Source organism: Marmota monax, unplaced genomic scaffold (genome assembly GCF_021218885.2).
Source record: "Marmota monax isolate L192 unplaced genomic scaffold, Marmota_monax_Labrador192_F-V1.1 WCK01_AAM20220418_F8-fsc00090, whole genome shotgun sequence".
Taxonomy (NCBI): domain Eukaryota; kingdom Metazoa; phylum Chordata; class Mammalia; order Rodentia; family Sciuridae; genus Marmota; species Marmota monax.
In genome coordinates, this window is record NW_026695219.1 from 6,766,210 (window position 1) to 6,792,781 (window position 26,572).

The 26,572-nt window shown below is 41.9% G+C and overlaps 1 protein-coding gene across 1 annotated transcript in view; it reads left to right on the plus strand.

Moving 5' to 3' along the window:
- The window catches only part of Kif26b (kinesin family member 26B), a 499,298-nt gene that overhangs the window by 205,179 nt on the left and 267,547 nt on the right, over window positions 1–26,572 (plus strand). Inside the window, exon 4 of the mRNA XM_046432469.2 lies at window positions 21,657–21,823. Within this exon, the coding sequence (XP_046288425.1) occupies window positions 21,657–21,823 (167 nt within the window). The remainder of the gene's footprint in view (window positions 1–21,656; window positions 21,824–26,572) is intronic.

Genomic DNA, 26,572 nt, shown 5'->3' on the forward strand with positions numbered 1-26,572 from the left:
GTTGTGAATGAGTGAAGGAAGGTCAATGACAATAATTAACCACATTTTAAAAGCTGTGTAGGAGCTGGGGGTGAAGCCCAGTGACAGAAGAGCCCTTCACCTAACATATGCAAGATACTGGTTCTATCCTAAATAATAAATAATAAAAACTAAAATGGTGTAATATGAGCCATGATTAGGGGAATAAGGGATTTTAGGCTGAATTAGAGGAAATAGAACATGAATGTGTCTTCAAATACTTGAGACACTGTAGTTTGAAGAGAAAATGGGCATAATTTTTTACTGCTCTTGAGAACAGAATAACACCTAATGTCTATTGATTGGTTGATTCCTCCCCAACTTTTCTATGTACCTGCTCTATCAAGGAATATGGAAGAGGTCCCAAAGGAGACAAGTTTCTGGTTGACTCACAGATAACTTTCTAACAATCAGAGCTCTCCAATAATGGGATCTATTACCTTGCGAAGTAGGGCGCTTCCCATGTGGGAAATCCCAAAAGAGACTGAGCACCCTGAAAAATAGCCTGCATCAGAAGACAGAAATGGATTTGTTGGCCTCCATAATTGTCTTCTGTTTGGAAGTTTCCATGTTAAACTGAAGGATTAAGTTGTTTCAGAGTCAATGGGGGTGAGAAGAGGAAAGGCAATAAAAATACCTTCACAAACCAGTTTCTTTACCCTGTGACCCAGGTGATTCCCATAGGTGCCTTGACCCTTGATAAAATAATCCTGGTTGCTGGGGGATGGTGTGGGCAGCCAGGGATCATGGAGCTTGAGGTCCTCTCCTCTTGGGAGTCTTAACAGCTTTCAGGGCCACGGTAAGGATTACTTGAACCATGAACAGGGAAGATGCATATCTATGGAAATGAGAGGAGGAGGCAGACACTTGGTTGATAAGCTCCAAATCCTGCTTCTTTTAGAGAGAGGTCAGGCAGAGAGACTCAAGCTCTCAGTGTAGCCATGGGTTGATGAGAGGCAAGTCTTCTGCTAGAGGTGAACCAATCTTTACTTGACATCTTCTACATTAAATTCTAGAGTGGACATTAGGTAGAAAGATATGGAATTATCCTGTGTAGTCCTAAAGGGGACATTTGGCTTGAAATAAATTTTTTTCCCCACCATTTTTATCTACTTCCAAGAGAATTAGAATATACACATGAACATACATATATGTACATACATGTGTGCATACATATTTTCTGAAATAAATTTTAACTTACAGAAAAGTTGCAAGAATAAAAATATATAAAGTATAAAGGTCATCTAAAAAAATAAAAAGTATAAAGGACACCTTATTCCCTGTACCCAGTTACCTACTAATAGTTTTCTGAACCATATGAGAGTAAGATGTATATACCATGATTTATATCCTTAAATACTTCAGTGCATATTTCCTGGGATATGGGATCAACTTCAGTAAAATTAACATTGATGGATACCTTTTAATAATCTATCATCCATACTCCATTTTTTTCCCATTTGACCCAATAATGTCCCTTTTATAGCATTCCTTCCCCTCTAGTACAGGGTCCATTCCAGGATCAGATTGCATTTAATCATCATATCGCTTTTTGAAGATCTTTGAGCAGTGACAATATTAGTTCTTGGTCATTTTAGTAACTTATTCTAAATCATTAAATAGAAATACTTCTGATCTTAGGGCATATTTCACTTACAATTATCCTTTCATTCCCTTGAAAACCAGGGTTATATTCTCTGGAGTCCATGCCCCTTCCTTTCTGTGGAAAGTGTTTTCATATGTAGGTTGGGAGGGAGGAGGGTGAGGGTTTTGGAGGTGTGCCTTTTACACATGATTGTCTTTATGTAGTTTAAAACACATAGAAGCAGATCAGATCCTTTAGGATCTTTCTCAAACTCCTGCTGTCAGTCTGATCTACTGTCAAGAAGACATCATTACCCTAAGTACATGTATGAAGACACGAATGGTGTGATTCTACTTTGTGTACAACCAGAGACATGAAAAATTGTGCTGTATATGTGTACTATGAATTGAAATGAATTCTGCTGTCATGTACAACAAATCAGAATAAACAAACAAATAAATAAATAAAAGGACTCTCCTTTATCCTTGAAGGGAGAACAGATCATTTTAAAAATCTTTGTTTTATATTAAACCAACAGATTCTTATAAATCTAGAAACAGAAATGCCTTACATTTACCCAGAGTCCTTATCTCAGCACTTACACATGCATTTTATGATTCAACAGCAACACATGTGGTAATTAAGCATTTCTATGTAGGCAGTGCTTTGGTTAGCTCAGTAAAGGGTATATTCAGCAATTCTGGTCCCTGCCCTACAGAACTACTTGCTTCACATGCATCAATATGCATTATTAAATATAATAACACATCAAGTAAAAATGTGCCTAACACTTGCAAAACATAATACAGACCTAGAATTGTTGCAATCACAGAGAAGCCAAATAATTTGCCAAAGATTACTTCAAGAAAATAAACATCAGAGTTACTTACAGTACCAACACTCTGTCCCTTACTTTCTCCCTACAATTCCTGACTTTCAAAATGCCCTTTATGAAGGTCTTCCTTAGAGTCTACTCTAAAAAAAAGGGGGGAGGGGGGATAATGCAAGAGTAATAGAAGATGCCATTTTTAAAAAAGGTCACAGAAGTCTGGTACATAGTTTCTTTAGGGAAAAAAAAAGTTAAATGTAAAGAAAATGGCTTCTCATGTTCTGAGAGTATAATTTTATATGGAAGGGACTTAACTGTGGGCTGCATTTGAGAAGCTGCAGAGGCTGGGAGAAGAGCAGATCTGTAACCTTTTCTAATCCACCTCTGTGTAACTGTTGACAAAGCCTTTCTTTTTGACTCTCCTAAGTATTTCTCCTTTTCAACTGGTTTATTTTACCTTTACTTATTTAACAATAAATTATAGACCGCCCCCCCCCATGGACTTTTAAAATAACATGACTTTAATTTAATTTTATTTAAATATTTTCCGAGTTTATAACATTCTGAATTCATAAGTATAACCTGAGGAAGGTGTGCCCACAGAGTACAAAATAGTCACAGAGAGGCTTGGGGTTGTGGCTTAGTGGTACAGTGCTTGCCTACCATGCATGAGATCCTACTCCCCAGTACCACCAAAAACAAAAAGCAAAACCAAAAAAGTCACAGAGATAGTGAAATTAGTTTGAAATCACATTTCCCTTGTCTAGTTGAAGATTCTTTAGATATGTGTTATGTAATGGTGGCTACCAGGCACACATGGGTGTTAAGCACTTGAGATGCAGATAGTCTGAACTGAATTATGGTGTAAGTGTAAAATGCATGTTAGATTTCAAAGATTTGGTCTGTGAAAAAGAATGTAGTAAGTTTTAAAATAGTGATTATATGTTGAAATGATGATATTTTTTGATATATTAGATTAAATAAGACGTTATCAATTTTAGCTCGTTCTTTACACTTTTTAAATGTGGCTACTAGAAAATTCAAAGAAACACGTGAGGCTTGCATTTGTGGCTCCCATTATATGTCTATTGGAAAGCTCACCCCCTAGGAGGAAAGAAAATACAGAATAAAAACCTCAACTCATTCCATGTATTTTACAGTGAATTACTGAAGGGAAAGCTAAATATCCAGTGATCCTATTTGTTGTTGTTGTTGTTGGATTTGGGTTTCATTCAGCCTTCTTTAATTAAATCTATTGTAAATCTGCCCCAAGGTCCCAGTTGGGAAGAGAATGGAGTCTTTTTGTTTGCCTTAAAAATTTTGAAGAAAATCCTGAACTCATTTCAAAAACGACTAATTTTTAAATGCTTTTGTTAAATTGCTTTCCATTTACATGGGTAGGAGGTCTGATTAATATAGAATTTTCAAGAGGCTAAAGAATTGGGAAAATTACCCAGAAATTTCTGAAAGGACCTTTCTGGTCTCACAGAGAAGCCTGCAGGGGACTTAAGGGCCCTTAAAAATCACAGATCAGCCGTACGACTCTGTGTTCACACCTTCCTTTCAATAAACAGAAACATTGGTAAAGATAAAATATTTATTCCTAAGTGTCTATAACTGGATTTATGGATATAACTTGCTGGATATTATTGCCTGAGCAAACCCATGTAACTGTGCACGTAAAGCATGTTTTTATTAGTTCCTACATAAAATTTTTATGATAATGGCAAACAAAGGACCAATTTAGTTTAGCTGAGTTTGTTCTTATTACTCCAGCTTCCAATAGATAAGCAATGGCAAATAGCAGCAGTCCACAGGGAAGAGGGGCGGGTCTCGGAGGGCGGGGGCTCCTGGCAGTGGGCTGGGAAGGTTGGGAGGCCCCAGAAGGCCCGCCAAAAATGAAGGAGGGCAAGGCTGGCAAGGGGTGCCATTAGTTTTTTCAAGCTGTTGTTGGGCAGCTCCAAGTCCCAATTGGTAACTGTGGAGTATTCAAATTTAGTCTCTGAAAAGGCCTGCATAACTACTATTGAAAGAACTCCCACATACTGTATTTCAACTGGAGAATTACAGAGAAAAAAGGTTCAAGTGGCTTATTGTGGGTCATCTCCCACTCTGGGATTTAAACAAAGCACAAACAGAACAAAGTTCCTTTAAACTGGGTGCCTTCATCTGAGTCTCTCCTGTCTGCAGGGTTTGGCAGGCTTGCAGGACAGAGAGCCCACGCCTCTCATTCCCACTACTGCCTTTTTATGTTTGACCCTTGAATGTGGCAAAGGATCCACATGGTGACCTGGATTGGAGAAAAGTCGCCCCTCCCAGAATTTGAAGATAAAGCACTTTCATAAATACTGCCTTTTCCTTCCCAATAAAAACTGATCATCAAGTAAGCATGATTCCTGAACCAACAAACAGGAGATAGGATTTGACATGTGTAAATGTTCTCAGGGGACAATAACACAAAATATTTTAAGTTGAATTAACTTGAAAAATGAAAGACATGATTGTCATAGATATGTTATTGCTGAAGGCTGCCTTAGACAGAAATCAGCTGAGAAGATGGGCATGCATGATGTGCCAGGTTCATTCTGGGCTAAGTTCTGTCCGAGACATTAATGAAATTACAACCTTTGATTATAGGGTTATGCTAGTTTAAGTTCTAGCATTAGAAGCCTTTATACATTAAAAAAAAAAAAAACAGACCTTTTTTTTGAGGGGGTGGTGGGGGTACTGTGCATTGAACTCAAGGGCACTCGCCCACTGAGCCACATCCCCAGCCCTATTTTGTATTTTATTTAGAGATAGGGCTTCACTGAGTTGCTTAGTGCCTTGCTGAGGCTGGCTTTGAATTCATGATCCTCCTGCCTCAGTTTCCTGAGCCACTAGGATTACAGGTGTGTACCCCTGCATTGGGCCAAAAAATTTATGCTTTTGAGAAGAGTTTCCCAGGCATCTGGTCCATCTCCTCCTTTCAGTAGTTGTATGCTAGAGTCACTGTGGTCAACTTGTGTACTTGTATTGTTCTTACAGGTCTAGAGAAGAAAGGTGCCTTCAAAACTTCCATTCCCACTTTTTGACTATATTCCTTTTAGGACTAATCTAATTTGAGGTTCTTAATTGTACATATTTACTCAGTGGACCTATAACTGATTCTCAGATGTGTCTTTGTATATTTTAAATGATATTTTTTAGTGTTCTTTCCCCTCAAGAGGAGTAGTTTTCATTCTCTCTCAGAGACATTGTTTGAGTTTGTTCTCTTTTGGAAGGACAATTTAGGGGTGTGTGTGTGTGTGTGTGTGTGTGTGTGTGTTTATTTTGGCCTCATCTCAGGCTTCAGGGGATAAAATCAACTACATCCTCAGCTAAATACAAAATGAGTACGTGTCTTTTCACTCTTGGTGATGTTTTATGATTCTGCTTGTGGCGAGCCCTGTACAAATTCTAATGGCATTGTTTTTAATACTTAACACCAAGAGGACTATTCAGGGTCATTAGAGTTACTCCAAAAGGCAAGATTTATTTCTTGCCCTCATGGAACGGACCTTCCAAAATGGAGATGTTGCTGTCTGCACTAACAAAGAGTTGCTATGAGTGTTGTGAATTCCCAATCTGTATTGGAAATTGCCATTTTGGGCCATCAGCTTCTTTCAGAGATGGCCTGGTTGATTCCAGCCTCAGGATCTGAAAACTTGGCCCTGTTTGTATGATTGCCCTACATATATGGAAGTGCCTCAGACTTTCAAGTCACTTTGAGATAAGAATAGAATCATGGTCTGGGGATGGGGGGTAAGGAAACAACAGATTTAGCTAAGGTGTTGCTTTCTCTCAAAAGATTGTTAAGAGAATAATTCAGTTTGGGGAACTTGCAACAAGATGGATTGTTTAAAAATGCAGCTTGAGAGTCTTTTAACTCAGGATTAGATGAATAGCTTTTCAAGTGTGTATGAAAGACAAGAATCCCAAAAGATCAGCTCTGTTTTAAATAGCAGGCTCCAGGGACTCAAGGTTTGTAACAAAAGGGCAGATATGGAAGAGATGAACTCCCAGTTCCAACTCTGTTTGAGAATAAAGCATGCTGGCTGTGGTCCCTGAGGTGTTGGGGAATGCCAATCTTGCTGGCTCTGATTTGTTAGCTCAGGGAGTCTAGTTAGATATGCTCACAATAAGTTAGTTGGTATTGACTTTGCGAGGCCTGACCCGTATTATAAAGTTCCAACAAGTGGAAAGTATAGCTGAGCTTTGGGGAAAGCTATAGCATACACAATAGAAGAGAAAAAAGCAGCATCTTAGATGAACAGAGAAGAAATTTGAGTGGAACCACCAAGTGAAGAAATTAGGACACTGGATGGAATATTACAACCACAACAGGAAAAAAAGAAGAAGAATATTTATTTAGCAAAGACATGATGAGACTTTACAATTGTCTGGTGTCAACTCACATAGAAAATCTTTGTCTCTGCTAATTATGCAAAAATCAGTGTGGGGGAATGCTGTTAAAATTGTATAGACTTGAAGTTGGACAAAGACAAAATATTAACTTGGGAATTTTGTTTTATAACTCGTGAGGGGTAAGATTTTTAAATATTCCTAAAATTGAGTGCCGCGGTCTGGCTGGGTACAAATTACGAGCCACTGAAGCAAGAACAAACTTTATTTCTGAACTCCACCAGCACACTCCACACACACTCCCCGGGAACTCTCCTGAACGCCACCCATGCGGCTCCTCCAGGAACCACCAAGCGGAAATCCCTCCTCCGGCACTTCCCCAACCAATGGGAACTCTCCGGGAATCCCTGCGAGAACTCCAAAGTAGCAGGCTGAGGTGGACAGCAGGGGTCTAATATACACAGCTTAACATAACCATTATCATCTCAATGGCTTGCTGGCGTCACCTCTCAACCAGTCCGTTCTGGCAAAAATGCCATGCTTCATTTGGACTTGGCTCTCAGCAATTGAGTACTTGGGGTGAAGGAAGGAATTAGGGAATCCCCACATATCATTAAATATCTAAAGCATTCTTAATGTTATTTTTATTAATGAAATGCAAAATGGCAACAAACACATGTAAATAAATTTATTTTATTAATAATCCAAATCCACTAGGTGACCCTATTTAGAATACCATCAGCTGCAAAATATCATGGGTTTGGTGACAAAATTAGAATCAATCCTGATTACGATTAGTGATCCAGAGCTTCCTAGTAAGCAACTCTGATGAGCTGTTCTCTGGATGTGTGGGAATAGTGTGAAAGCTTAAATCCCAGTTTTGTAGAGGAAGGGATTCTAAACTCAGATGGGGATTACACAGAACAATTCCAGACATCTTCAGCAGACTGTTTAAGGTCAGCTTATGAATGCTTGCCTACTTGTGTGCAAGTTTGCAAAGAGAATTTTAAAGCATTGATTTTGACTCTCATGCCATTTTTATTTGACAAGGAGGATATTTGAGAGTGTTTGTAGCTAATATTCCTTATGATGTATCTCTGATTTTGGAAGCTAAGATGCAGGGAGGTATTAAGGGTTCCACAGTGGGTCATCTGGGTAAAACTGAGCCCATGGCCTAGCTAAACTATAGTGACTGATACTCCACTGTATTACTGAAATTTTCAACCTCTTTAGAATTTCTGCTGTCTTATCCTAGACTACATCTATGGGCTTTTCCAGATCCATTTTTTTTCCTGGATTGTGTAGAATGTGGCATTTTTGTAGTCAGTAAACAGAAAATATGAGATTAAGTCAAAATTGGAGCCATATAAACCAGTGCATTACTCTGGGACAATGAGCTGACGCTGAACTACATCAATTCCTTGTTCAACGTCAGTTATTTAGGGCAGTGGTGGGGAGTGTTTTTGTTTGTCATAGACATGTTTGTAAGAGTTCTCATAAAGTTCACTTGAATGTTAAGTTAGGGACATATTTTAAAGATATAATAAGGATGTTTCTAAATGTTCCTGTTTTATATTTGGTTATGACTTTCAGAACCACAGGGCACATTTGGCTGCATTATCTCATTTCATCCCAGACACTCAAGTTCTCTTCACTGGGGAAATCAGGGCTAAGAGAGGGGAAGTGACTTTCCCAAACCCTCCTATGTTATTCCAACAGAGCCAAGCCCAGAATTAGTTCTTCTTCAATGCAGCATTTGCAGAGAGCCTGATACCTGTCATACCCTTTGCCAGGCACTGGGAAGACACTGATCATTCAGTTTGGTCCATCCTGACTCCAATTGGAGCATCTTACCTTAGTGGTTGTGATGCAGGTGGGTCGGGGCAGAGCAGAGAAAATCATGGGATCTAGAGCCAGTCCCAGCGCTGTCAGTTTCTTTGAAGAAACCCAAACAAGGAAAAACACTTTCCCTGGCTGATCTGAGCCCTGTAGAACTGTGCTCTCATGGTTTCTGGTGTTTGGGCTCCAGTAAACACAGACCTCATTCACCCCTGTGTCTTGTACAGGCTCTCCTTTCTGCCATCCCCAGCATCATCTGGTGTGTGTGTGTGTGTGTATGTGTGTGTGTATGTGTGGGCATGCACATGTGTGTTGCATGCATATATGTTATTGTTGATAAGTGTCCAATACTATTTCTTGCCTTTGCCCCGAATGCAAGGTTGCCTAGGCATTTACTTCACTGGCCATTCTGCACTTACAGCCCAGTGTTGTCTACAGACCCCTCATTATGTTTTTGCACAAGAATTTAAGACAAATATGAGGAAGTGGGATGATGCCTACAAGGAATGCACCTTGTAAGTTCCAGATCACAATGCACTGCCTTGAAAATTTTTCAAGAATTACCCAAGATTTCAATGAAGAATAGTGACATAGACCCTGGGAAGAGATGACCTCTTAGAGATGCATGGTGATGCCCTTCATCCAGAGGGGAAAAAATACCAGATTAAACGTAGATGGAAAAGGCCAGGATCTGTATTAGAATTAAATGCTACATCAGTTCCAGCTAATCTAATGTTCAGTTTCTTAATCTTATTGTGTTTACCCTTAGCAGCATAACTAATAAACAATGCTGTTCTGCAAAAGGAACATAAAGCAAGTATTCAGATATTCAGAGAGTCCAAGCCCTTTCTTCAAAGGCTAGGACTGGTTTTTTTGTTTGTTTGTTTGTTTGTTTTTTTAATGGAAAAAGGAAAGAGGATGACTCTGAAATTTAAGTATAGTATAAAGAAAAACTGGGGCAGAGGGGTGGGCCATCAGCCTCTGGGCTTGAATGTTCCGGGAAACTGTATTCTTATGATCCCTGGCTCCATATTCCAGAGAATTCCTGCTCTCCAGCCATGGCTGTCACATGCTCACACTACAGCTGGTGGAGAAGAAAAATTACTTACCTCTCCTCTCCTATTTTCATCCTTGCATGGGGGTTGTTTTATCTTTCTTTCTTCTCCTTCCTGATACCTGTCATACCCTTTGCCAGGCACTGGGAAGACACTGATCATTCAGTTTGGTCCATCTGACTCCAACTGGAGCATCCTATCTTAGTGGTTATAATGCAGGTGGGTTGGGGCAGAGCAGAGAAAAAAAAATCCTTCTTTTTGTTTTTGTCCTTTTCTCTCTCTCTTTCTTGTTTTCCCTTTCTCTCCCCCACTTCAGCCATTCAACACTGTATTGAGCTCAGTATGTGCTGAAGCACTTAATTAAAGAAAGATTTCTGTGCCCATAATTTTTAAAAACCAAATGAAAATAACCTTTCATCGATTAAAACAAATAAAATTCCAGCAATTCCAAACCAGCTAGATTAAGTTCACTTGCATGTGCATGTATTTGTTAATTAACGCATTAATGTAATTTATTAGATATTTCCCATATCTAGACACTGTCCTGGGTTGTTAATACTGAGGAGAATAGACATATACATTTCCTGCTTCTAAGGACTTACTCTCCTGTTAGGGAGAGAGACTGGGGACAGACAGGCAGTTACAAAATGAAAGAGTGGCTGGGGAGTGGTTAGCTCAGTGATAAAGGGTGTGCCTAGCATTGCACAGGCCAATACTCAACACCAAAAAAAAAGGACCCCCACATTAAAACAGATGCTCTGGTATCATAATGACAGGTTTGAGGAATGTATGGAGGCTCTGATCATTCAGTGTTGGGAAGAATGGTCAGGACATGCTTCCTGGGGCTCAGTTGACCATTTGTGGGTGAAAAACCTTGGTAACCTTCCCCTATAGAAGAGCAGACCCAAGTGATTGAGAATATTAAGAAAGGGGTTTCTCCTCCTAGGTTTTGGGAGCTGACCTGGAAATAGCCTCTTGTCTGACCCTGATGTCGGGGCTGAGATGATTAGACTTGTGATTTCAGCCTGAGTTTGCTCAGTTGCAAATTGGTAATGAAATAAATTACTTTAAGATTCAGACCATTTGACTTTATTTTCATTTGATCATAAAAGTCACAAAACACTGGGTAGAGAGAGCCTTTTAGTGCATATTGAGAAATTATTCAAATGATCCCTTTTTTCTTTATCAGATTGTTGGCCATTAGCCATCTCCTGCAGGGGGTAGCCATAGTTAGAGAGCTGTACATTCTTTAGATGATGATGGGCCCAATCCCCACAGTGTAAACTAAAGGAGAGAAGGGAACCAAGCCCCAAAGCGGTCCCCTCCATGTGACTGACAGAGTTTGATAACAGTGATGCCAACTTCATAGGGTTGTTGGGGTTAAATGTGGCAATGCCTGTAACATAGCTCATGGCAAGCACTCAAAATGATCATTATTAAAATGTTGATCCATGAGGACACTTGATGTTTCTTCCTTAAAGGTCTCTCAGGCTGAAGTTCTCTTTCACATCAACTGGACTCCTTGAATATTTATATGTCCTTGAATATGTCACTGAAGCCACCCTGCAAAACATAACTGAAGGTTAAGTATTCAAAGTATCACAGTTGAGCATGACTACAAGGTGAATTAAAATATGCTCGTAGAAGAAATACTCCAAACTTGATGATTAGACGTTAGCCTTTGTTTTATAAGAGATTGTTTAAGCCAGGTGTGATAGTGCATGCCCGGGATCCCAGCTGCACAGGAGGCTGAGGCAGGACGATCGAAAGTTTGAGGCCAGCCTGGGCAACTTAGTGAGACTCTGTCTCAAATAAAAAATAAAATGAGCTAGGAATGTAGCTCAGTGGTAAGTGCCCCTGGGTTCTATCCCTAGTACCAGGAAGAAGAAAAAAAAAAGGTTCTTTAAAAAACACATTTGAACTCTGCCTTAGGCTGCATATGTTGGAACTGCAAAATCTAAGGGAGGAGTCTAAAATAGAAATGCAGCTAGCCCTTTGCCTCACATTTTTCCAAGCAGAGAGGTGGCCCTGCCCTTTTACCTTCTAGCAAAACAAAGAATAAAAGAAAACAGTTACCAGGTGCTGAGGGGCCAGATTTAAGCCCTGATAACGGGTTTCATGAAACTGAGCAGCCTCTTCTATTTGCTCAGTCTCATCACATAGGGCGGAACACTGATGAAGGTGAGGCTATAAATTAAGGGGGAAGAAAAGGCAACCCTCGTAGGCCCTGTGTGTCGAGGTTGTGGAATTCTCTTTTGCAAGAGGTCACTGAGTCAAATGCTGTGGATGGATAATTTTATGGCCACTAATAAAATTTATAGCCAAACCAAGCTAAGATAATAAGGGTAATCAAACGTCCAGTCCTGGGACATACGAATCCCATCTTGGCCTGTTGATGCTGGCTGGGGATAGAGGGGGTGATCAGCCCAGGGAGGAGTTTATCTGTGTAACCCAAGGCCAGACTCAGAGTCTTAGAGGTGATTTGTGCGTGCATTGGAGCCGTGGGGACAGGGCCAGGCCTGGGGCAAGCTTCCAGTCTAGGAAGCCACCACCCGTGCGCCAAGGATAGCATTCCAAGAGCACTAGGAAAATGAATTGTATTTATTATTGATTTATTTTTAATTTTATTTAAATGTCTAAGAGTAAACCCTGCACCTAAGGAAGGATCTGGAATACTAGGTTATGAAAAGAATGTTAGCTGGCTATTCAGGTGTGACTTAGCAGGCTTGAGGGAAGATAAGAAAGGATGGTATTTTATTTACACAAGTGGAAAGAAATCAAATAATGTTTAATGAGAGAGTCAAGTTCATGTGGGAGCTTTCCTCAGCCCAGATCCCCCCAGCTTGCCTGCTCTCGTCCTCTCCTTCCCCTCCCCCTTTACTTCCCCTCCCCCTCCTTCCCTCTGTGGAGGGCCCAGCCTGACTCAGCTCCTGTAGCCCTCAGGCATGGGCTAGTTGGGGTCTTGTCACTTTGCACCCTGACCACCCCTGATAAGACACACCATGTGCAGAGACACATCAGAGTCACTGGAGGACAGAAACCCTAGGCTCTTGGCCATTTTCTCTGACTCTGATCCCCTCATTCATAGTCCTCATAACCTCCCTAAATGGCAGAGCAGGTGCAGGACCTCCTGGAACAAATTAAAAGGGATTAACTCCTTAGTATTGTTTTGTGTGTGAGCACGTGCTAAAATATACATGACCTAAACTTGACCATTTTACCCGTTTTTGAGTCTACAGTTCAGTGGTCTTAAGTCCATTCTCCTTGTGCGGCCATCACCACCACATACCTCCAGCACCTTTGTCATCCCAAACCCAAACTCCAGACCCACTGGACACCAACTCCCTACTCCCCATGTCCCTTGCAACCCCCGTTCTATTTTCTACCTCTATGGATTTGACTATTCTACATACCTCCTAGAAGTGGAATCATGCAGTGTGTTCTGTGTTGTAGCTGTAGTTATTTTTTAGATAATGTTTAGAAAGGGGAAAATTCATTGTATTGCCCTTGTACATTTTATTCAAGCAAAAAGGACCCGGCAAATAGGGAACTTGCTGCAATGTTTTCTGAGACTTCTGAACCAAAATGAGTCTTGCTGATGTTGGCTTTTGCCCCATCACAGACCCTGCTGAAACCAGGCGCAGCGCCGCCTACCCTGCCTTTGAATCACGGCATTGCAATTCTGAGTTGTTCTGGTTTCCAGGTGAAGGGACAAGCAGGGTGTCCCAGTATCTCAGGAGCAGAAAGTATGGGAATAAAAGAGCTGAGTGACATCAGTTATCGAGGATGGAGGGCAGCAGGGTCCACAGAAGACACTGACACACATGGGTACTGCAGAGGAGGGACTGGTCGCCGGTGGAGTGTGCCAGTGCTTCCCTCTTAAGTGGGCCATTTCTTTTGTTTCTCGGCCTGCGAGGATGAAATCAACATAACTTGTGAAATGAAGCATTTCAGTCCCCAGAGGCAGAAGCATTGAAGCAAGAGACATGTACCCGTGGCTGTCAAGAGCAAGAGTCCTCCATAGCTGCTCTCCTTGGCTCTGAAGGAAGAGTCTGGCGGGTTGCAAAGTGGCAGCTGCTCCTTGGGGGGAGCCGTGCTGGGCCCCCCTCTGCCAGATGCACTCACAGTCAGCCCCACAAGTGACTCCACAAGGGGCTGGAGACGTATTCCTACCATGAAAGCAAAGACTCATATAAAGAAAAGGTTGTAAAACAATTTTTTCTGTCTCTTTCTGATCTGAGTAAAAACTGAATAAGGCTTATGTGGGAGGAAGGTGTGTTTCTGTTCACCGTGGTCAGCTTTCTATGATCTGTCCATCTGCCATGGGACATCTGCATGATCAGCTGGAGTTTGTTTTATCTTTGGTTTGAGGATGCCTTGTTTACTCTTTGCTTTTGCAGATATACTTCCCTCATTTACAGTTTATATGGGCTTTTTGAAAATGTATTCTAGTGTCTTAATTCCCTAAAAGCGAAGAATTGATAGCATACAAGCTTCCTCAGACAACACCAGGATTAAAAATGAGCTGCAAACTGATCTCTTTCAAGAAAATTTTGAGTTGATTTATGCTAAGATTGATCAAGCATATTTATTGAGCACTTACTGTCTATAAAATCATAAAACATTAAGTATCAGTCTAAGGAGCAAATAATAGTAAAAGAGACTCCCAAGACAGTGAGACATTAATTGTGTAAGATAAAATGTTATTAGATGCTATTTTCTGAGATTTGGGGGGAGTATTGTATCATTAAATATAGTTAATTAAAGACTGAATAGGAAGCAATTGCTGTTCATAGATGTCTCTACATAGGAAATGGATACTGTTGGAGTTCCCTGCTTTCTTGGCAGAGTCAAAGGGAGGTGGCTTTCTGGGTCAATAATGCCATTTAAGATGAACCCCCATGCTGACACATGCTGTAGCTCTCAGAGTCGTTCTTTAGTGGGGGAGTTAAAGGTCAATGGCTCACAGTTTGCAATTTGCAACATGGAGGCAACCTTAGTTCTGATTCTGCGGTCAAGATCATAACCAAATTTAAGATTGACTGTTTCTTTGGGGACAAGTACTGAGCTTCTCATATTGAGACAGTGCAAAAACCTTAAAGAGTGATTGGAGGACAAGAACCATACATAAAGTTGAAATATATGGAGACGTATTATTTCTACGAAGTCTGTGAGAAGCAGCTGTCATTGCCCACATAGTGCCATGTGGGATTGTCACATACAAGGAGGACCCCACAGGTACCCACATACACATGTGTCAGCACCTGTGCAAACACACGTGTGCAACCTCACCCCTCAACCTTGCTCCTTTTATTACCACCCTGTATTTCATTTACCACTGCCCCCTGCCATTCCCAGTGGGATTTGATGTGGTGTTTTGAAAGTAACAGATACCATTAAGTAGTGAGGTTCCCCCCACCCCATGTAAACGAGCTGGAGAGCTAAAATCAGGTTTTAATCAGAACCAAACCCAAAACAATCCTGTGGTGAAAATCTAGTCCCCCTTGTCTGTGATCAGGACCGCCCAGTGAGTTTTCAGCTGCGGCTTTTAGACTAGGACGAAAGCATCTATGCATGATCCTGATAATGAATCCTTTCCACCAGGTTTTGGGTTTTTCAGATATGTTAGTTGGATATTTTGAGGTCTGGAACCTGAATTTTCTCAGGAAGAAGTACATATCTTTCCTAGGATCGCCAGAGAAGAGATAAATTAGGAGCAGTCTACAAAGCAGTGGTAAACCATAGTCCTTTAAAAATGAAGCTCTGGATTCCGCACTGTGCCGTGAAGCTGCAGTTTTGAGGACATCAGCTGTCTTGGGGACTTTTTAAATAGTGGACTGCAGGGAGGGGCCTGTGAGAAGAGCCTGAGTGAGGAAGCTCTTCTGGGGGGGGGAGTTTGAAGCAGAGAAATGGAACAGCAGGGTTCAGAGTGCAGAATGCAAACCACTCAGACAGATCCAGGTTCTGATCTTGGCTCCTCCATTTGCTACCTGTTTTCCCTGTAGAGGTGACAAGCTCTCTGACCCTCAGTTTCCTCCCTGGTGAAATGGCTCCATTGTCTTAGACTCCAGTTTCTGCAGATGGCCCTGTTAGGACTGCTGTGTGGGCCCCATGGGCGTCCACCACAGCCCATTCTTCTGCCCCATCTGTGTGCCGCACACCTGGCCTGGGAGCCAGACACGAGGTGATGAGGTGTTGGAATGACTGGAGAAGGGTCGGGGGCCTCAGGAGACTCATTGCCCGGCCCTTTGGAAATAGATTACCCAAGGCTTTGGGGAAGATTTTTACAGACAGAATAGTGCCTTTATTATACCTAGCTGCAAAAGCAGGCCCCTCTTCCACAGATGGCCCTTGAAATGTGGGGAGCCCCACTGACTGGTAAAAATTTAGAAGCCAAAAGACGCATGACTGCTGTGTCAAGGAACAAAAACTGTGGGGTTCCTTAGGGAATTCCACTCAGAATTCCACTCCTGAGAACCAGCTCTGGCACAGGGAAGCTGAGGAATGAAGGGCCCCCCAGTGGGTGAGATTTCACCCCTACCATAGGACCAGGGTGGAGGCCAGGGGGCCCAGGCTCTTTCCTTCAGAAGCACATTGGGAGTGACCTGTTCCCTCCTCGGGCCTCCAGGCCCAGGTTTGACACCGCACTGCTTGCCCCACGAGCAGGTGAACATGGACTCCTTTGTTCCTTCTTGACTCTTCTGAGTCTCTCTTTGACCTAAAGATTTGGCTAAAAACACATTGTGGAAGGCTCTCTGCTATTGAGTTACAGAGAGATAGTGCCTCTCCACACACATCTTCATTTTGGAGAGAGGGAACACGTCTTGGGCTGAGAACAAGTTTCTCCGTCTAGCCTTGTTTCCAATCTCGTGAAGTCAGACACTAAGCAAAGTGTACTTTCTATATTCCCCCGGATCTGTCTGGTCCTCAAGTTATTAAACAAACCTCAGTAACTGAGGTCAGGTGGTATAAGGAAGGAAAATAAAACAAAAAGAATGGAATCAGAGGCCTGTATTTATTCCCATTTGGCTGAGTGAGCCTGAGACAAATCGTCTGTCTCTTCTGAGCCTCTTTTATTCTCATCTGTAAAATGGGAAGAGCAGCCGACCTGTCTACACAACTTTGTATTGACTGTTTCCAATGGAAGAAAGGGGAAGTGGGTATCAGCAGCTAAGGGGTGGACGGATGTAAGGGCATCTCTTTATGGTGATATATTTGTCATAAATACAGATCGTTAGCCTTAACGTACATCCAATCCAGGAACAAGCTGTCACAGTTTCAGAGAGCCACAGAAAGAATTTGGTTCAGAGCAGTTCTTTCCTATCTGAATCTTACCCAGTAGGCAATTATTTTGTTACTTTGATTCATGGGATGATTTAGTTACAGCCTGTGATATGGTCATAGGGTTAGTTTTCAAGGTTGAGTGAGAATAAATTTTTTGGTCACAAGTATCTTGGTGACAAGCAAGACAATATCCTGGTAAGAAGGTATCCATCAAAACCCAGCACTCAGAAGCCTACATCCCAGTAAATGGGTGAAGGATGAGAGCTTATTTGGCAACAAAGCTCTTTCTCTCTCACTAATTATCTGAAGCTGAGAAAATGTTAATTGTTAAATTAAAGCATCTGTAGCTGCTTCTACTGAGAGCAAGCCCTTCTCCTCTCCTCTTTATAAAGATGAGCTAAGCAGAGGTAACAGAAGTTGCTTTTGGCCAGCTGTCCTGTAGTGTACATTTGAGCAAGATAGATATTGACTGCCAGGAAACTGTACACAACTTGCAAGAGAAAATTTTTAAAAAAGGAAGAAGTAAATATTGAAGGTATCAGAGATGCCTAGAAATGTTTGCACCTTTGCCTGCCAGAGTGTCTGGCTCTACCAAATACCCAATGTGTAGTTATTCATATGAATGAGTGAACAACTGAACTAGTGGATGGAAAAGAAACGGCTGGGGGAGGAGCTCAGTGGTAGAACACTGGCCTAGCATGTGTGTTTGGCCCCAACACTGCAAGGTGGGGCAGCACTCGATCCTTGAACTATCACATAGTAGAACAAATCTATTTCACTTGGGCAGCGATAGAGTTGGGGGAAAATATTGTCATATTCTAAGAGTCCAACAAAATAGAAAAAGAAAAATAGGTTTTTTGTTTTGTTTTGTTTTGTTTTTAATTTGTGATGTTGGGGATAGAACCCAGAGCCTCATGCTTGCTAGGCAAGTGTTCAAAACAATGAAATTTTAAAAAGAAATGTATTCTTATTTAAGAGAAGATTTAATCAAATAAATGTGAGCAGTAGAAAATATCAATAGCTTAGAGTTATACCACAAATATGTTTTGAGTATCCTTGTATGCCAGGCATTGTGCTGACCTGAGGATGCAGTGGTAGGCAAAACAGCCCTAGGCCTAAATGATGCTGCAAAGTAAGAAAAAATGATTTATTATTGGATGCGTAGTATAATCCAAAGTTCAGACACTGAAAGAAAATTTGATGTATTCCAGAGAATAAAAGCATGTGCAAAGGCCCTGTGGCAGGAGGAGCAGGAAGTGTATTTGAGGACCTTGGGGGAGGCCAGGGTCCTAGAATGCAGAATGAGGGGGAGATAAATTAGCAGTTGCTGTAGCCAAAACGTTGTGTATTATTTGTGAAAGTTTGTAATCCTAGAAGGAGATAGTACATATAAGTACAAAAGAGAACATGAAATTTTAGGTGATAAGAGTCTATAGAAGTAGGCATCTCATGGTATGCCATCTCTGCATTGTGCAACAAGCAGAACAAAATCTGTAGAGACCATTCAAATAAACTCCGAAATGAGCTCAGTCTGATTCCTGGGGGGAGCGGGTGTGAGTGCACAGAAAAGGATAGGAAGGTGATTCTGGCTGTGTCTGGAAAGGGGCAGGATGGGCCATGTGACTTTTATATTAGAAGCTATTATCTGAGTCACACATCTGATTTTGATGCACAATGACCTGTGAGGAAAGTCAACCAGCAAATGAGTGTGTTGTGCCATTTTTGACACCTTGTGTACTCTGGAGGGGCCTCTCGCCCAGTCTTCTGTTTGTGATGTTCCCTTTTCACTACTGTATTTCTCATCCCAAGTCTGGAGAGATGGGGATAGAATTCTTCGGCCTCAGTGCGGATCAGCTGTCCTTGAAGGTGCCCTGTAAACCACTAGGCCATGTGTGGGGATTGGCAAGGTGCCTCACACAGAGGCATGGGCTTTAGTTTCAATTTCAATTTTATGTGTTTGGTTATCTTACAAGATAAAAAAAAAAGTTAATATTTGTTAATGATGGTAGCGGATACACTTGCACATGTTTTATTATCATTTGACTTTTTTTCCTATATGCTTTTTTTTTTAATTAGAAGGAAGGAGAATGTATTTATATTTTTAATTGGAAAGAGCGGGGTCAGCTAGAAGGGAGGAGGGAGGAGCACTGGCATGACTTGGCGGATCACTCCTCCAGTCCTCAGATACCTAAAGAGAAGAACTGGAAGACAATGATCTTGTAGATCCATCTTAACTCTTAGGCATTCCATTATGCTAACTTCTAAAAGCAATCAATTACTGGATAATCCTACTTGTGGGCTTAGGAATCCAATGTCCCATGCCCATAAATTCCCAATTCTTTAAAAGACCCAATGTTTCTTGGCACAAGATAACCAGTAGCTCTCTCTGGAGGAAACTTATGCCTTGAAATTCATTTGCCGAGTGGCATTTTTGAAAAATCATGATCCCGCAGGATGTTCATATCCATCCTGGGCCAGACTCCGGAGTTTGGAACCATTCAGAAGCCTGTGCCTCTGTGAGGTGCCTTCCCGTTCCTCACACACATGCTGGCTTCTCTCTGGGTTTGCTGGGCACCTTTAAGGACAATAATACGTACTGAGGCAGAAGAATCCTATTTTTTTCTCCCCTATTGGAAATACAGTAAGGAAAGGAAAATGACACAAGCAACAGACTGGATGAAAACACCCACTAAAGTGTATCAGGTGTCACTAATTGCAAAGCACACTCACTTCCTGGCTTACTGACTTTTTTCAAATATATCATTGTGTGTCAAGATCAGATGTGTGCCTTAGATTGTAGATTTTTTTTTTTTAACCAGGCACTTACCCACTTAGCCACATCCCCAGCCCTTTTGATTTTTTATTTTGATATAGGGTTTAGCTAAGTTGCTTAGGGCCTTGTTAAATTGCTGAAGCTGGCTTTGAACTTGTGATCCTCCTGCCTCGGCCTCCCAAGTCCCTGGAGGATAACATGCATGTGCCACCAGGCTTTTTTGGCTGTACTGGGAATGGAACCCAGGACCTCACGTGTGCTAGAGAGTGCTTTACCCCTGAGCCACATCCCACGCCCAAATTATAGCTCTTTGAAAAAAACAACGGTGCCATGATTTTGCGGATTTGTTTTGGACAGTCATTATATAGGCTGGCATCCTGTACCACCTGAGTCTCCACAAACACTAATTAATGTGGATAATAGTATTCATAACCATATTCTCAGCTGCCCCCCTCTGGCCGGCCTCCTTCCTCTGGGGGAATGGCAGGAGGGTAGCCTTCCCTTCCTGCCACAGGCAGCAGAGGAAGTGTAGAGGAGGTGACACGGGCCCTCTGCAGAGTCAGCAGTCCTTGCTGAGTGCAGGGAATGTCCTGCGGGCCACCAGCTGCCTTTGCTGCCTCCTCTCCAGTTTCTCTTACAGAGGGTCAAGTTTCCTTCCAATGCGCTGAATGAATGGGAATAAGAAAGTGTGCGCTGGCAGAACTTCAGCCAAACACAGCCAGGGCTTTCCAAGTAAGAGCAGGAATTTAAGCGGAGCAAGTTTCGAGTCAATGGGACTCAGAGTAAATGGCCATTCTGCTAATAATGAAAAGTACAAATGTTTTTATGTTCCAAGGTTAACAAATGGGATTCTTTCACTGCCCTACTGGCCTGCTCCGTTACAAAGTGGAAACTGTTCCTGATCTTTGCTTTATTGCACTTGTATTTTCCAAGCGATTAGAAGCGTTTTCCACTTGGTATATAAGGGTTGGAGTGGGCTCAAGACTTTTTTTTTTTTAAACAGAAGTTTCCTTTTCTTTTAAACTAACATTTTTCTCATTTTGCAAGTAGACTGACATTTTAAAGAACAGGTTTTTAGCACATTTAGACTTTGCCTCTGTAATTATCACATTTGTCATGAGATTAGCACTTTCCAACAGTATTCTTCTCTACCAGATTCTCATTTCGCCCAGAAAGTGTGGTTCTTCTTAGCATATGATAGGAATTTAGACAGAATGGGCTATCCTCTAGGACTTCTGTTATAAACACAATCGTTACAAAGAAAATGAAAGCCATTTATTTTAATGAACCAGAAATCTAAACCCTCCATAAAGACCTTTGGCAATTCTTGTTAATAATGTTTGTTTTTATTTGCTTTTCAAATTCACCTGTTTTGCCAACTTCCCAGAGCAGACCACAAACACTGCCACCAAAAACTATTTTGCTTAGTTCCTTGGGTTCTTCATACACAGTCTTACCTTTTCCTGAATCAAACTATACCTTTAGCCCAGTTCTCCATTTGAGAGCATCTGGGGCCACTTGGGGTTGGAAATCAGCATTAGTTGATGGTACCATTCTGGTCTTGGGCTGCAAAGAGCATGTGATAATGGTTCATGTTTCACTTCCCCTCCAAATGGTGGACATAATGAAACTTGCAATGTCAGGGGTTATTTTATTCCATTATTTTAAATGAAAACTGGATGATAGCCTCACTAACATGCTGGAGAATTGCAGAATCCCTTAGCACCCACATGTCACTGAATGCAGGTAGCTTGCCAACCCATTCCCACTTGCCTCCCTCTCCCTTCCCCCACACTACTGGTCCCCTCACCCAAATAGAGAGATTCTGACAGTGGTCAGAAAATGCAATAAGCCACAGGTACTGAGCTCCACATCCATTTTCCTTGTCAGATCTCCCAGCTGATGACAGAGACAAGCCGGGAGGGCCTGACAGAAGCAGCTCTGAACCGCTACAATGCAGACAAGCCAGCGGCCTGCAGCGTCCCCGCCTCACAGGGCTCCTGTGTGGCCAGTGAGACTTCCACAGGCACCTCGGTGGCTGCTTCCTTCTTTGCAAGGTAAGAGATGCTTGGACCCTTGGTTCTTTGACATGTACCCAGCTTGGTTTTTCCATGTGGACCCGTTCAGCTTGAAGAATTAGTTTGGGGCTGTCCTTTGACCTTGCTCATTAAGATGGAATTCCTCAACCTTGACATGGTTGTCATCTCAGATCAGAAGACTGTTCATGGTAGGAATTGTCCTGTGCATTGGAAGATGTTTAGGAGCATCCTTGGTCTCTACCCTGCAGATGTCAGTGAGAGCTCTCCCCACTGTTGTGACCAGCAAATATGTCTCCAGACATTGACAGATGTGGCCTGGGTTGAGAACCACTGCTGTAAGAACATGTGACTCTAAAGCTGGTCCTTCTTGGGATGAGGACTTGCATAGGTCCAACCCTTTGGCTGTTATTTCCAGAATGATCTGCTCATTTCAGAAAATGACTGCCTAAAAAATTGACTATTAAATAGATGGTCTTTTTTTTCTTTCTTTCTTGACATAGTGGATCAAATACTGTCCAGCTAATCTGGGAAACGTAAAAAAATGAGAAACAAAAAAGAAAGGTATTTTAACAATGTTTTCTGCCTAATTTTAGCAACATGGCAGAGACAGGACTGGAGACAAAGGACAGCTGAGTGGGAAGGAACTTTGGTGATTGTCTAATTCGATCTCCTTATTTTATGAATGAGTAAACTGAGGACCAGAGAGTTCAACCATCAGTTAATTTATAGTAAAGCCAGAAATAGAAACCAGATTCCTCTACTCTTTTCTCTATGACTTATTCTTTATTTGACACTTGGAGCTTAACCTTAGAAAACTGTCTCTACCAAAGATTTACAAGCTGCTGAGTAAATAGGATGTTAAATAGATTGCTCCAGATAAGATGTTAGAAGATCCCAGTTCTGCCTCAGTTTCCTCATCTATACAACGAGGGTAACACCTACTCTGCAGGATTGCTATGAGGTTTAAAATGAGACCATTGTAAATTATAAAGTACTTCTATTAGTTCAGTGTGGACTTAGCCAGTGTGTTGCTAAGAAGGAATTTTGTGTGTGGCTGTTCTTATCCTTGTGAAAGATGTAATCCAAGACAAAAATATGAGGAAGGGGCTCTGATGAGGAAAGAAGCAAGTCCACGTGGGAAGTGAGGACTAATGTCCTGAATTAAGACCCCATAAAAGCGGTGCATGGAGCCTGTTGGATCATGCAGTTGCAGGGGCTCATTGTGCTTTGGTGCCATATTTATATTTCTCTGGATACTTGGGCCAACTTGAATGTGTGGAAAGTAACAGGAAATATATGGGAATAAATACTGGCCACCCAACAGTGGGGGCCATTTTTTGCTCTTGTCTGTACATGCATTTCTGTGTTGTTCAGACCATTGGGCAGGAACCCCAAGTTCCCTAGAAAGCATTATCCATGCCACTTAGAAAGGGAATGAAGAAGTGAAATAGTTTATGAGGAAATGTCAAAAACACAGAAGATCCGAGGATAAGATAGGTTATGAGAGTGTCTGGAGGGGGCTGACCAAAGTGTTCACCTAAGAAACCTTTGACACTTGAGCTTAACCTTGGAAAAATGTCTCTGCTAAAGATTTGCAAGCTCCTGAGTAAACAGGATATTAAATAGATAGCACCAGAGAAGATGTTAGAAGAAGTGTTGTGTGGGTTCAGCCTGGAGAAGGATCAGGGCCACCTTCTTGCTGCTGTTAGCATTCTCTTGGGTCATTGTGTAAAAGTGGATCTGGTTGGTTCTGTGGAGCACCCGAGTGTGTAGACGAAGGCTGGATGAACCTTAATGAGAGAATGGAGAGATTGCCCAGCTAGCAATGAAGGTGAACTTGCCACAATTTTCACACTGCCCCAGGGGAGAGTGAAGTCCCAGTCAGCAAGGGGTCAAGGATGCCTGGAATGATTACCTGACCTCAGTGCTTGACATTTGGTGCTCTACTGAAAGGTGGCTTCCAATGTTCCTTTCTACCCTGACATTCTTTGTACTTGAAAAGTCTTCAGAATCCATTCAGAGAAATTTGTAGGAAATCACCTTACTCAACCCCAAAACAAAACAAACAAACAAACAAACAAAACCCAGAAGAAAGATTCAAAGCAGGAAGAAATAAAGTTAGGACTTCCAAGGGACATTGTTTAGAGAGATAAGTGTTTAGGATCCTTCTTGTTCCAGGAAACCAGCAATGTCTTTAAAGCCAAAGAAAAGATGCCAAAATAAGATAGGCCTGGGAAGGCCTGAGTGTAGACAAATGGTGTGTGCCTGGGGCCAGATTTCAGTTCATCAGGGAGGAACTAAAAAAAAAGGCAACTGACATCAGGGAAGGAATGACAGATCACTGGCAAAGGTGGTCTTTTATGGGACTTTTGCTTGTACAGTCAGGAAGGGGGCAGTGTGGGAATGGAGATGCCCAGGTGAACCCCAGATGGATGGGCCAAGGATAGCAATTGGAGGAGGCCCTCCAGTAAACAAAGACTCTGAAACTCATCTCTGCAAACTCTTAAGAGCTTGAGGTATTAGCTTTCAAAGAACTGGAAAAGATCCATTGGGCTGCCTAATTCCTAATTATTTTCTTTGTCATAAACACTAATAGCCCTTGGAGTTTAATGGTATAAGCACTGACAGCACATGGTTTGTGTTCAAAGGGCTTACAGTGCACAGTCGGGGGGAGTACCAGTGTGAAAAAGAACACACAGAAACACGCACACATACACACACATCTTACCCTCCCTCACCCATTACCCCATTTTGCTCTGCCATTCTCCTGGGCAATAATTTGATTTTCCCTCCTCCAAATGCTGGAGGCAGTGTATCTGTCACTGATGGGCACCTACAGCAGAAGACTGAGTACCTTATTAAGGTCTGCCATCAGAACCAGCTCAGCTTTTGTTGTCCAACAGAACTGAGCCCAGCATCAAAGAGCCTTTCAGTTTCAGCTGTGTAAGGTGATGTCACAGGCAGCTTTTGAGAGAGGTAAAATGTGTATTTGTTTCTGGTGTCGATATTGGAAATGCTTTGGTGGTAATGGATTTACATGGAAGAATAGGAGTCTCTGTTCTCAGAGGGATTTGGAGACGAAATAAGTTCCTTTACATCTCCAATCTGTGTTCACCATGCGTCAACTCTTCCTGCTTGGTTGTGTGATGGAGATGCAGCCCTCTGAGTCTGCTGGGCCCTGGAACAAGTAGCTCCAAGTCAGGACACAAAGGGTGGCTTTCTTGCAGGAGGCCACACTGGGGGTCATGTCATTTTTATACAGGAGGGATATCATTTACCAAATTTGTGGCAAAACTCAGTGTTTATCACTCACCATTAACTAAGCTCCTGATAGGCACAATCCTCCTTCATCTTCAGAATAATCGTATGATGTAGATCCTGTTATGTGCTCTGTATTATGGCTAAAGAAAGTGGGACCCGGAGGTTTCATTACTATGTTAGCATCTGTCACTATACCAAACACCTGAGATAACAACTTATAAAGAGAAAAGGTTTATTTTGGATTACAGTTTTGGAGCTTCCAATTCATGATCCATTGGCCCCCCTGGCTTTGGGCCTGTGGCAGCAGATCCTGGACAGAGCATGTGGAGGAGCAAAACTATTTGCCTTATGGCTAGGGAGCAGAAAAGAGTTAGGAGGATGCTGAGGTCCCTCTGTCGCTTTTGACATAAAGACTTCCCAACAGCACCACTCTGGGAAGCAAACCTGTAACATATGACATTTGGGGGATGTTAGCAGTTACTGACCCCAAACCACATAGCCAGGAAGTGGCAGAATAAGTAATCCATCTAATTTCCTCTCACGTAAGAGCCCAGATTCCTATTCTCTGTGCTCAACAGGCACAGTAAGACATTGCATTATAGGGGTTTTTCCCACCATCATCATGAACCGATGTTCATGCTTATCAAATACTTTTGAAATTATTGGACCTTCAACTTGCTTGAAAAGGCAAGTAGAACACAACAACAAAACAGATTTTTTGAGGATTACACTTTTCTGTATGATTCTGTGTGTGTGTGTGTGTGTGTGCATGCGCGCGTTATAGGAATTGAACCCATGGGTGTTTTCCTACCTAACTACATACATCCTGAGCTCCTCTAACTTTTTTTAAAATTATTTATTTATTTTTTAAAAAATATCTCATTAAGTTGTCAAGCCTGGCCTTAAATCTGCAACCCTCCTGCCTCAACCTCCCAAGTCACTAGGATTACAGGTGTGTGCTGCTTGATCAGCAGCCTTTCTTTTTAAATGTTTACTTTTCAAATATACAGGTGGAACTCCAGGTAGACCTTGTTGTATCTCAAATTCAATATTTAAGAATTCCAATTATGATAAGCAATAGTTCTTATCATAATGTGTTGTTCCAAGTGTGAGCTGGGGACCAGTGCTAGTCCACACAGTTACCTGTCAATGATAAGTATAGATATTGAGAAGAAGCATTTAGAAGCTTCTGTAGTTATTTGACAGAGTAATTTTCAGTTTACTATCTTCATGCATTTGTGCTGCTCTAACAAACTGCCCAAGACAAACTAAAAAGAACAGAAATTTGTTTCTTACCATCCTGGAGTCTGGGATGCCCGAGATCAAGGTGCCAGCACTGGTGTCTGGTGAAGAGTGCTCTCTGCTTCCAAGATGGCACCTTGATGCTGGTCCTCAGGTGGTGGAAGGTGGAAGGGACCATCTCTCTCTGAAGCCTGTTTTATAAGGGCATCAATTCATTCACGAAGGCATCACCCTTACAGCCATCTCACCTTCTGAAGGCCTGAC